Source organism: Sesamum indicum, unplaced genomic scaffold (genome assembly GCF_000512975.1).
Source record: "Sesamum indicum cultivar Zhongzhi No. 13 unplaced genomic scaffold, S_indicum_v1.0 scaffold00437, whole genome shotgun sequence".
NCBI lineage: Eukaryota > Viridiplantae > Streptophyta > Magnoliopsida > Lamiales > Pedaliaceae > Sesamum > Sesamum indicum.
In genome coordinates, this window is record NW_011628324.1 from 1,242 (window position 1) to 14,205 (window position 12,964).

Consider the following 12,964-nt stretch of genomic DNA (forward strand, 5'->3'; position numbering starts at 1 on the left):
AATGTATGCACAATTAAAGAGTACAAAGTATTATTTTTATAATTTTGGTATCTAGATTTTATTATTAATATCACTTTGGTACCTGTATAATTACAAGTTACATTGTTGGTAGCCTGAATTTCAGTATTAATATCAATTTGATAATTTTTATTTATTTTTCGATTATCTATTTATACAAATTTAAAATGCACTTTGAATTAATATCACTTTGATACTCAATTGATATTCAGTAGAGATAAAGTGATCAATTATATGATAAGTGTATTTTACTTATTAGAGTAAATAATATTTTGCCATTCGAACTATACCCATTTTTATATTTTGACATCTAAACTTTTTTTTGAGTCAACTTACCATCTCAATTTTTACGAAATTCGCACTTTACCATATATGATTGTTTTTTTATTGATTTTTTTGGCGAAAAAGCATAACAGGTTGTGCATATATAAAAATATCATCGCATAACTCTTAAATGTCATATGTGTATTGTATGTGATTTTTTTTTCGACAAAAAAATTGGTAGAAAAATAGTTATAAATGACAAATTACAAAATTTTATAAAGTTGAGATGGTAAGTTGACAGAAAAAAAAATTAAAATTTTAAAATGTAAAAATTATCATAGTTATAAAATATAATTAACACTATTTATTATTGACTAATTTGATTAAATAGATTTTAAGGTTTTTTGAAACAAAATGCGAATTGTCCTAAATAAACGGCGAGGGAATAGAAGGCAGGGGAGTCTGCCGATTCGGCCTAAAGGCCGACAACAACAGGGAGTCTCTCTGTCGATCAAAGACATTGAAAAATTAAAACAAAACAAAGCCCAGGAATCTCTCTGAAGCAGCACCAAACCCTAAATCTCTTTCTTGGACACATTGCCGGCGCGCCTCCGAGCTCCGTCGTCGGATCGGCGGTTCTCAGAGCTTCTTCGTAGCCACTACAAGCTCATCTGTCGTCGGCAGCCGCCACCCAGCATATTTTTCAGGTGCTTTTTCCTCATTCTTCTCACAACACTCACCCCATTGGTTTCTCTTTTTAAATATGCATATTGGCATTTTGATTGGGGCTTGTGAAGGTTGTGCAAGTGATTATAACTATAAGATTCTCTTATTGTGGTTTGAGATTGAAGATTTTCATGGCTATTCGTAATTGGGGAATTGTTGGTGAAGTGAGTTAGGGTGTAAAATCGCAGTTTATTTTCTGCTACTTTGTTGTTAAATTCATGTATTTGTTGTTAAAAGAAAGGCCAAGTTTATGCCTCTTCTTTTCCTCATTTGCCCTTAAAAAGGAGGCAGGTTGCTGCCTCTGTTTTCCTTTTCTTTTTTTTTTAAACAGAGGCAGTAAAGTTGCCTCTATAACTACTAGAAAAAAAGAGAAGGATTGTGCTTCTGTAATCAGTTGTATAAAGGCAGCATTGCTGCCTCTGTTGTTTCTTATGAGTATGGTATGGGCTCTTTTAAGCACGTGATTTATGGTATATTCCATGATTACAAAAGTCTGAACGATTTATGGACATTAGTATTACATATCTTCCTCATTCTCGAAGTCTCATGTTTTAATTTATGCTCATAGCAGAAGCAACAGCTACTGATGCATCCAAAAGTTGCGAACTTTTTGCACTTTCATAATTCCGAAGATGCCGAATCATGAAAACTCCAGTGTAGTTAATCATTTCAAAAGAGAATCATCCCTCATAACTGAAGAATCCCTTTAGCTGGCCAACGTAAAACTTTGCATGCATTAAGTAACAATATCTTTCACAATTATGATTGGAAGCAAGAATCTTTATTCCTGATCGAGTCTTCTATGAACCCTCAAATGTTTAGCTACTATGTTGAGGCTTTCCATCATCCATGAAGCATGACTCAGACCTTTAAAAATGTCTTAACAGAGGGAGTGTTTCTTCATAATGCAGGCTGCTCCCTTTGTAACAGTTGTGGCGTTGCTGCCTCTGTAACAGTTGTATAGACACTCCTCAATGCCCTTCATTTATGGATTTGGTGTGGATACTTCTAGATGACCTTGAGCAGTATAGGATACTCACTACATATGGATGCATGGACATGAGGTGGATATATGAATCTACATTTTTTGAGTATCCAAATAAAACAAAAAATTAAAAGTTCACAATTTCACATAGTATATAAGATATGCTCTGGATACAGGAGGGGTATCAATTAATATTTGTAGAACTCAAAGTGAAAGAAGAGAAGATCTTGTAGCCTTTTGGCATCAAGTTAGTGCTCAAGAAATTAATATCTCTGTATCACAGACATAAATAAGGAGTTGTTCTTAGTGAAGGAACAACGGGTTTTACCTTGTGCATACCTTAAGCCCAAGTGGTCATTTGGATTGGCATTTACCTTATGCATGTAGTGTGGCATATTTAATCCCGAGTTTCTATTTCTCAGTTTATTAGCAAACTTAATTGCATATTTTCTGCATAGTTTGGTTTTGATGTTTAACCATAGGCTGTTTATGGTTCAGTGAAGTGGAGTTTAAGTTTTCTAAGATAAAGCATGAATCATTTTTACTTTTTTTAATATCGACATATATGCTAAAAAAAATGTATTTTACTAGTTCTCTTCATCTTTGAAGGAAATAAAGGCAAATGTAACGAAAAAGAAATCAATTATGTATTTATGTTGGCCACACGTAAGCAGGTACCTCCACTTACTTTTTGTATGGCATTACCAATTTGCACTTATTTAGAGCCATTTTTTGATTCTTAACAGTTCTCCTTAATATGAAAGTGTTTATGATTATAATTGTCAAAGGTAGGTAGTTTTCTTATAACATGCACCATCAATCTTGCTTATATTTTTACTGTAGATTTGTGTTAATTCTTTGTGCGTGGAATTGCGTGTGGATCTGAAAAAGAATGTTCTAAAATTAATTTAATCCTACCTATATGATTGTTGAGTGGCTGAACTTCTATCTTCAGGTCATGGGAAAAGGTTTTGGTTTGAGTATTTGATATTCTGAAAATGAGTTTTACTCGAATATTAAGTTGATTTTACATTTGTTCTCATTGCTTTTCTTTATATATTAAATTCAGGGAAAAAAATTATTTCCATGAATCCCTTGACATTGGTAAAGCGCATTCAGAATATCAACAAAAAAGAAGCAAATCTAGGAATATCCGAAGAGGCATCATGGCATGCTAAATATAAAGACTCGGCTTATGTTTATGTTGGTGGCATCCCATTTGACCTGACGGAAGGCGATCTCCTTGCCGTTTTTGCTCAGTATGTTTTGACTTCTTAATTTGTCTTTATATAGTAATTGGCCAAATGTGTTGTTTGATTTGTTCTGATGATCTTCTTTTTACATGTAGGTATGGTGAGATCGTTGATGTTAATTTAGTCAGAGACAAAGCTACAGGAAAATCCAAAGGGTTTGCTTTTCTTGCTTATGAGGATCAAAGAAGTACAAATCTAGCTGTAGGTTGGTTTCTTTGCCAGTAACACTTTTATTTATTCTTCGAAAGTGCAACCAAAGTAAAATGTTTCCTGTCTCTTACTGCTGTTATTTGGGTGATTGTACAGACAATTTAAATGGTGCTCAGATTCTGGGCCGAATAGTTAGGGTGGATCATGTAAACAAATACAAAAAACTAGAGGAGGAGGATGAGGAAACTAAGCAGCGGAAGAGGGAGGAAAGAGGTGTCTGCCGTGCTTTTCAAAGAGGAGAATGTAATCGTGGAGACAGCTGCAAATTTTCTCATGATGAGCAAGTTAGTTTTGAAATCTCATGATATTATATTTCTTTTTATTGGATGCATGAACACACTGAGCAATAGCTCGTATTCATTTTTACTTTTCTAATGATTGTTCTTTTCCTTGAACAGTTATGTGTTTGCAGTGCTTCATCTACTATTGGATTATGGTCGTACTTCTGTGTTAAAAATGTCTAGGAAATTCTTGCCAACAGCATTCATTTTTTTATTTGGTTGTTGGTGATGCTGTGTTGCTATTAGTCTGCAGTTGTTAAGGTCTAGGCCAAAATTAGCCTGTCATAAACAACTTGCTCTTCGATATTTATTTATTTGATATTGTTTTTCCTCTGAGACATGATGAATTGTGCATTATGATAAAGAACTGAGTATAGACGTTTGATTCTAGAGTAGCAGAGACTATCTAAAATTGTTAGTTGGCTGTTTGCTGTAAATATAGTCAAGTAGGAAGATGAATTCCTTAATGTAGATGGAATGGCTTAAAAGCTTTGTCTACCTTATCACAACATTCAGGAGTATTTTTGTGATCTTTTAGATCCTACTGGGTAATCTGCTTGTTTCTGAAGTTATGTTTGGTTCTCTTTGTATTTCTTTTAAATAGCCTTAAACAGGAAAAGAAAATACATATTTGTAACTTGTTTATTTTTGCTCCTTTCACAAAATTTGTTTTCTCTGACAATTGGGTAGGAAACAGAAACAACCAGAAAAGAAGAAAAGGAGCTCTGGACTGGTCATTGATGAGAGTTCTGGGTCAAGTCTCACAAGCATCAAACTTTTGTAGTCATTGCCTTAGGAATTCTCTTTCCATATCCCTTCCACTACTCTTCGTAATGTCTCTGTTCCCTCTGTGAAGTTTTCAGTGTGAGATCTCTCAATCTTCTCATTATGAGTCATTGATATTAGCAATGAGAAAGCATTACCGTAGACCATATTACCACCTCCGCCAGAAACCAATCAATTCTTGTGCTTGCCTTTCCTTGACAATGGTTTTTTTGGCAAAAGAAGGCCAGTCACTGGGCAGGGGGTTAGCCCCTACGTGTTTGTTAAGTCAAACCAAGGTACATGAACGTTTTAAGACAAAGCTAGATAAGGAGTACTATTCCCTTACTCAAGAAATAATTAGTCACTCCCAAAATGAGGAGTACTACTACTATCTTAAATTATTTCAGCCTAAAATACCGGGTAAATGAGTCGTGAAGCTGCTCGTATAATCTCCATGCCTTTCCGCACTGTCAAAATCTGTGTGTCAATTGCTTCCTTTTGCCAAGCTGTTTGCTGCTTTATTTCCTACTTGGTAAATATGACTCATCCTGAATTGAGCTCCCCTGAACATTAAGCGAAACTGTGTAAGAAGATGTTAGGAGTTCCATGGACATATGTTATTGGATTGGATGATTTGAATAACCACTCGGACATCTACTGTTCTTGCATAAAATCTGTACAATTTTGTTCACCAAATTGAGAGGCAGAATCAAATGAAGTTCAATGACATTCCAAGTTTCCTCTTCCCAATAGTAGATAACAATTGATGGGTTACAAAAATCTGAATTTACCAATCTCTGACCAATGGTGTATGGCTTAACCCATAACCCATTATCATGCCATAAGCATATCTCACATATCTCTTGCCCCCAATTATTACATAGCTGATTAAATGTCTGTTCTTTTGGTTTTTAATTTATTTCCTGTTGTCTTAATTGGGCGATCCATTTATACATACATCATGAAAAATGGTAAAAAGATGCTAGAATATTAGCCAGATTCATGTTTATGTCTTATAATTACTGATAACTAATTGTTATACTAGTTGTAATATTTATTTTGAATAATAGAAATGACTAGTATTATGGTGTGATGCTGACTAACACATGCTGAAGCTATGGAGCTGTTGAGCAGCAACCCTTCTAGTTCTAGCTTCATCTATTTGTGAAAACATTGGATCTATAGTTTTCCAAATGTTTTAATTTGGGATGCATGAGTCTTCTAATGCAATGCTCCGTTTGTAATTTAGCTGAAGCTATTGGGTAGCAGTTGATCCCTTGGTATCAGTATGCAAAATATAATCTGTTAATGTTTCAAGTATTTGTTTAAATTCAGTAACATTCATCTTTATTTAAACAACATATTAATCCATGAGCTGATTTTTACTTACCGCCGCTTAGACTGTTCTTTTCTCTGTTGTATTATGCCTGTGTAACTCTGCAACAGATTAGTATCTCATTTTATTTTCCACTTAATGCTCTGAAATTTGGGTCTGAAGTAGTTATCTGTGTGCAATTATCTTCTGAAAGCTCTTTTATCCTTAATTCAGAGAGCTGCTAATACGGGCTGGGGAGCCGAGGAAGACAGACGTCCAAGGTGGGTGCAGGACAAGTTTGAGGATTCAGTAAGGGATGGAAGGACTGGTCGGTCTAATCATATATCTGAACCTGCTTCTCGGCAAGGTCATAAAAGTAATGACAGAGATTCAAAATATTCTCGTGCAAAGGGCAATGAAACTGCACGAGAAAGTTCTCATGAAGGAGCTGGATCAAATGCAAAGGATCACGATGGACATCCAGTCTGGTGGACAGTGAAACTCTCGAACGTCATTGTTTGCCATTTGATAAATTATCTCTGCAGGCGAATAAAAAAGTTAGAGATACATATTCGGCCTTTGCAATATTCAAAAATAAGCAAGAAGCAATTGAAGCGTTTGAGAATCTCGAGGGTGACTTAGAAAAGGTATGTACATTTCGCTTTGTAATGCTCTCATGTATTTATCCTTTAGCATGCATCATAAGGGGTAGGGTAGATTTTCTAGTATATGTGATGTAACAATACATCATAATTCTATTAACCACAGTACTCTTCTTTCACCAAGGTGGAGCAGAGTACCTTTACCCGTTCTGTTCTTTATGTACTTTAACTTTTTCTATCTAAAGTTGAGAACAGACCAGACATCAGGACAACTTGAGGACTCCAGTCACTGCATGCATCAGTGTGAGACACATTTGCAAGAGATTGAGAGATTGAAGGGAGAACTAAGTAAAAGAGATCAGGAAATATCAAACTTGAATAAAATAATTGCTGCTCTTGCTCGGAAACAAGGACTCTGAGCATTGGCATGAAAATGTCTGCAAAGTAGGGGGTTGAGCAATCCTTCGTGAAATCGAAGCATTTTGGGATATAAGGTAAGTATAGCTAATTGGATTTATATATATATCTATATGTGTAATATTGTATATATTTTATATATATTGGTTTCTTGGATGCGAACGTTGACTTGGCTTTATATTATTATGCGTGGCTTTCGTATATTGATTGTTTATATTATAAATAATATAAAATATATAAATCAACATATTATTATTTAAAAAAAATTAACTTAAGGGCATCATTGGTACACCAAAAAGATCAGCATAGCGGTGTCGCAAATCAGCAGTTGTGAGTGAGAACTTGTTTTTGTTTTTATATTAGTATAAATTAAGCTTGATTTGATGGAATTGCAGCTAAACTTGTGATTGAATGCAGCGGGATATCGTAGAACATGGCTTTATTTGCATCCACTTCCCTAAGGTTTTGGTATTTGGCATCCACCCACTAAGTCTTTTAATTTTTGGCAAATACCTCCCCACTATAGTTTTTGACCTTTTGGTCAAAGAATTTATTAAAATTTTACTTACAGATTAAAACCTCTAACCTAACGTTTATTAGTATATAAGGAACGCTTAAATGTGTGTATATGATTAATTTTTTTCTTTTTTAAAAAATAATTATTATTCAATAATATGTTAATTAGATAATAAAATATTAAAAAATTAAAAAAATTATGAGAAAATATTGAAATAAATGAGAGAAGAAAAAGGAATGTGAACGTTGAGAAGAGAGAAAATGAGAAGTTGAGAAGAGGAAAAAATAATAAAATATTAAAAAAAATATTGATGGACCATAAAATTAAAAACACCAAGAGTGCTTTTTAATAATATTAAAGAGAGATGAAAGCTACAAAAGAATAACTATTGTATTTCTATCATATAAAAATAATCATAATATATAATCAAGAACAGTCCAAAACTCCAAATTTTTTGAAGTGCATAATTTCGAAATGAGATAAGAGATTACAGTAAATTAAATAAATAGTCGTTTTTAATAATATAATGTTTATTTATTTTTTGAAAAACTGAAGAAGGTGGGTTATTTAAATTTTGTTTTTTTTATATATAAGCTATAATATGTATTTATGGATATTTTAAACTGATAATTTAATTCTGATATTTTATTCGTAGCTAACGATTTTGATTCCCACATCACTGGGTGAACAACAAATTGGTAATAAAACAGACGGAGACCATATAAGTAAAGAAGGGGTAAATTACATTTTTGGTCCCACAAGTGGACCCGATTTCAATTTCAGTCCCATACTAAGTGCAATTCGCACATTTGGTCCCGTAAGTGGATTTTTTTTCCAATTTCAATCCCAGTTGGGGATTTCCGTTAAACTTGACAGCTGCTGCAGATTGCCGTTAGGTGCTGTTGTAAATGGAGGGAAAACATGGAGAATTGGAGGGAAAATCGACAATTTTGTGGGAAATTACACTATACCCCTCTTCCTTCTATTTAACTCTCAATTCTTCATTTCTCCTTGCATTTAGTAGAAAAAAATCTCACAAAATATGGCTGCTAGTAGAGAAAATTTTTGTCATTGTGGAAGGCTTGCGATTTTGAAAACTTCATGGACCGACGACAACCCAGGTAGGAGGTTTTTTGGGTGTACGAAAAAAAGAAGCGGATGTGGTTTTTTTCGTTGGGAAGATCCGCCGATGTGTGCAAGGGCAAAGGTTATAATACCCGGATTGCTTCGAAAACTGAATAGAATGGAGGACAAAATTGCACAGATGCAACGAAGACAAACTGTTTTAGTTTATTTTTTGGTTGTATCTTGGCTTATGGTGTTATTTAAATATTGCTTTGGTTGAGTCTTTGTTAATTTTCTTTGGAGTATATTTCTCCAATTTTTCATGTATTCGGCAATATTAGGTTGCTATTTTAGGATATGTAATTTGTATTTTTTACTCTATCATTATGTTGTTTTGTAATCGGCAATATGTAATTTTGTACGTAATATTATGTTATGGTTAATATTCCATCTTCAACCAAAAACCTGAGCAATCAAGTGAAAAAATATTGTAAAAACGGCCTGTAAAATACTGCAAAAATACAGCAATCAACCAAAGACAAAGAAAACTATAGAACACAGAGATGCAAGAAATGCCCTGTTTTTATCATTAACTTGTCAAATTGTCATTAACCCCATACAAAATGCCACAAAATATTATGAACTTGTCATTAACCCCATACATAATACCACCAAAATGTCATAATGCTCCACCACATAACAAGACAAAAATCAATACAAAGTATCATTGTTTTGATCCAACACAAAACCAAAAAAACACCAAAATGTCATACTGCTGCATGTAATGTTCACTTTTTCTTGCTCTTTGGATCTACAAGTGAAGCCAAGTTGCTCATGCTAACGTATTTCTTGCCATCTTTCTCCAAGGTAGGAACCAAACCTTTGAAGCTCGATCTAGTTTGTGGTCGAGGAGGAACAACTGGATGGTTTGTACTAAAAGGAACAGGATCTCTTATATTGACTCCTGAAGTTGATGTCCTCTTGCTTTTTTGCTTGAATTGCATTGATGAACCACTCCTTTTTCTAGCCTGCAAAACAACAAGTATTAGTACAGTAATATCTGAAAAATTAACATTAAAGCAATAAGCACACTAATTGCTAAATCACTTACTGTTAATTTGTGTGATGATTGGGAATTCTCATTAAGTACTGGAAGTTGAGAGCTTTCATGCATGGGGTTATCATGATAAACCTATATATTCATGAAAAGCGGAACAAGTTCATATCATATATTTATGAAAGATATAAATTGTCAAAGTAGAAAATAACATCTATCAAAAATTTGTCAAATAACCAACTTAGATTGCACTTACAGGTTCATTTTCAGAATCCTGAGTCAGAGGTGGACCTTGAAAACCTTGAACGGTTGACTGATCTCCTGAAACCTACAAATATACATAGCAACATTCAATAAACTAAAAATAAACTGAAAATAAGAAACTGAAAATTGCAGAAACGAATACTCACTACTGGTTCAGTTGGAAGTGGTTGATCCTTCTTCTTACAATATTTTTTGTTATGTCCAGTTTCCTTACAATGGTTACATGTAATGATCCATTGTTGTCTCTTCATCTTTACCGTAGTGTTCTTGCCTGGCCTCCTTAAAATCAAAATTGCTTTATCTAGTTATTTGTTATTTCAAAGTTGATTATAATTTGTTACAGTAATTGACTTTGATGGAAAACAAACCTCAGAAGAACAAATAACTCTATCTAGTTGCTTTACATTTATCAGCAAACAGCATACTGACGGATGGTGGAGATGGAAAAACACCAGGTCAATGTTTCCACTTTCGGCAATTGCATAAATTCTTAACAAAATGTGTTCCGATTGTATCGAGCAACAATTACGGTAACTATATTTGAAGCTTCCTAAAACCTCCATTAGATGCAATAATATCAACAAATCAGTTCATAAATCCCAAAGGCAGACCAAAATTAAATCGCTGTATCCAGATGAAAAGAAGAAAAATTGCCGACTCAATGGCAAATAATGCTTGGCCATTTGCATTTCTTTGATGCTATAAAATAGAAAATATTCATCATTTTCTGTCTTTTTAATCCTATTCCCGCTATATCCCAACTCTCATAAACAAACTGCAGGAAAACCCAAAAGCTTCAGTTCAAATTACATACCGTAATCGGGAGGGGGGTTTTCGTTTTCTGAGGGGTCGCGTAGAGCCATGTCAATAACCCACGCTCATCAAAACCTTGCCTTCAACAATGGCCGACACTTTGCTCACCAAGAAGAAGCGCCGGTGAACGAACGGAGAAGAAGCGCCGGTGAAAAGGGGAAAAAAATTAGGGATTTGACTGCTGTAAATTTTGGGTCTTTTCCTTCTAATTCAGCGTAAGGTGAAGTGAAATTTCTCACGTGCAAATCACGTGAGAAACGACCTAACGGCAATCGACAGCAGCTGTCAAGTTTAATGGAAATCCCCAACTGGGATTGAAATTGGAAAAAAAATTCACTTACGGGACCAAATGTGCGAATTGAGAATTGAAAGAACAGAAGCGCAACCAAAAACAGTTATTCAATCCGAAGTAAAACCTATCAGACCAGAGTCTCCTTGTAATTAAGGAAGTGGGTGGTGTATAAGATTTTTCATTTTTTGTCATGACCGGAATCTTCAACGCTGTCATCACAAGTTGCTGGATTCTGGACATTAATTACTCAGACTTTGTGATTCAAAGAAATCCGGGGCCATAAGCTCTAAGCTTCTGCTCCTCAATCATTTCTTGAGACAATCCCCATTCCCTCAGCTCCTCATCTTGGTGATGAACAGACAGGCTGTATTCCCCGTTGCATCCTACCTCTATCACTCTGTACTCGCAGTTTCCTGGATTGGTCAGACCCTCAAACTGATCAATACTCCAATTGAAGCATTTCATGAGGAAGAGAAGAATCGTGAGCCCATGGGAAACCACTATCAGGTTCAGCTCGTTCGACGGGCCATTGCCGAATCTGTTGGTTTCCATGTCCCTCCACAGCCCTTCAAGAAAAGCTGATACCCTGTCGTGAACATCAGCACTGGATTCGCCATCAGGGACACGGTAGAAGAATTTCCCGTACCCGTTCCTCATTCTCTTGATCTTCTTCCTCGTCTCCATTTCCTGGAAATTCCCAAAATGTTGTTCCCTCAGCCTGCATTCTTCTCGCACTCCCACAACTTTCTCTTTGGGGAACGTTTCTCCTCCGCCCATGATCTCTTCCATTGTTTCCCTGGTTCTGCTCGACGGAGAAACATAAAAGAAGACCTTCCAGTCGCTGTTTTCATGAGAAACAATTTCCCTGATTTTGGAGCCTGTTTTGTGAGCCTGATGGCGACCCTTTTTGCTCAACTTGATCTTGTAATTGGGCACGTATTCAAGAACAGTCTCATCCTCATTCACTTGGGTTTCCCCATGCCGCACCAGTATTATCCGCTTCGGCAGATAGTTTTGCTTTTGTTTGTTGTTGGAGAAGGATTTCTTACAGGACAGGTTTCCAGTGTTTGTCATTCTTGCAATTGGTTTGAGGAATGAGTTTAAGATTGTTGTTGGAGTTGGGAGTCTGTGTTGTCTGTGTATTTATAGTTGTCATTTTTCATATGTATGGGGTAGGTTGAAGTATGTACAAAAAGAACTTGTTTTACGGAGCATTAAGACTTGGAATTTTTCAGTCTTTCTTGAAAACCCACCTCTCATATAATACTCACAAATTCACTGAGTCTGTAGAAGATATTAAGAGGGAAAAATGCAAATAACCTCATATAATATTATAAATGAGCAAATTATCTTTTATAAAAAAAAAAAAAAACATAGCAATTTACCTCCTCGTATTTTTTACAATACAACAACTCAGGGAGGTAAATTGCTATTTTTTAATTTTAATAGGGGGTAATTTGATCCTTTCCAATATCATAAGAGGATAAATTGTTATTCACCAGATATTTGAATTGCGAAAGCAAATGGAAAAAGTGGGTTTTATATCATTTTTAGTTAAAATTACAGTAAAATCATGTCAAGTGAAATGAAAAATTCATATATCCAGTAAAATTTAAATTCATGACTTTGAACTTATTCATAATACGACTATGAGAAGAATGTAAGTCGGGGAAGAGGGGCCACTTCATACCATTCCAACTGAATTTTGGAGGAAAGTGATAGTTTGCATGTATTTGCTCAATGAAACAAGCTGGAGAAGTGAGTAGTAAAACAACAAGACTTTTGACCAATTCAAGAAGGAGCGTTAAAGACGATCTTCTTTGAAAGTTGAATTTGAAATGTACATATATATGGAAGCAATTTTACAGTTAAATTCATTAGAGATTTTTTTGAATATTTCTATTATCACAGGAGGTTTCTGAATTTTTTCCCTTTTTATCGTGAAAATTTTGGTTTCTTCTTCATTTTTTATGTTAGTTTAGACTATATAAATTCATTCGTCAAGTTTTTATTAATTGGAAGCTGGAGGATATGGCTCTTTTGTATGACATGACACATCGATGTGGCAACCGTGCCTATCAAATTATTCCAAATCTATCAAAAAAAGTGAGAAATTTGGA

General features: G+C 34.8%; 2 protein-coding genes across 5 annotated transcripts; one reads left to right on the forward strand and one right to left on the reverse strand.

The window, feature by feature from the left end:
* Positions 1 to 706: 706 nt before the first annotated feature.
* On the forward strand, positions 707 to 6,290 carry LOC105180237 (zinc finger CCCH domain-containing protein 25-like; the record flags this gene model as incomplete). Of its 4 annotated transcripts, XM_020691618.1 has the most annotated exon segments (7): positions 707 to 989; positions 1,920 to 2,072; positions 2,603 to 2,667; positions 3,063 to 3,252; positions 3,342 to 3,451; positions 3,553 to 3,740; positions 6,052 to 6,290. In XM_020691618.1, coding segments are annotated over 4 exon segments (710 nt in total), but the record flags the coding sequence as incomplete, so codon positions are not given.
* Positions 6,291 to 11,105: 4,815 nt separating this feature from the next.
* On the reverse strand, positions 11,106 to 11,918 carry LOC105180238 (phosphoglycerate mutase-like protein AT74). Its single transcript, XM_011103908.2, has one exon. The coding sequence runs from the start codon at positions 11,916 to 11,918 to the stop codon at positions 11,106 to 11,108; it is 813 nt and encodes a 270-aa protein (XP_011102210.1).
* Between the last annotated feature and the right edge of the window lie 1,046 nt (positions 11,919 to 12,964).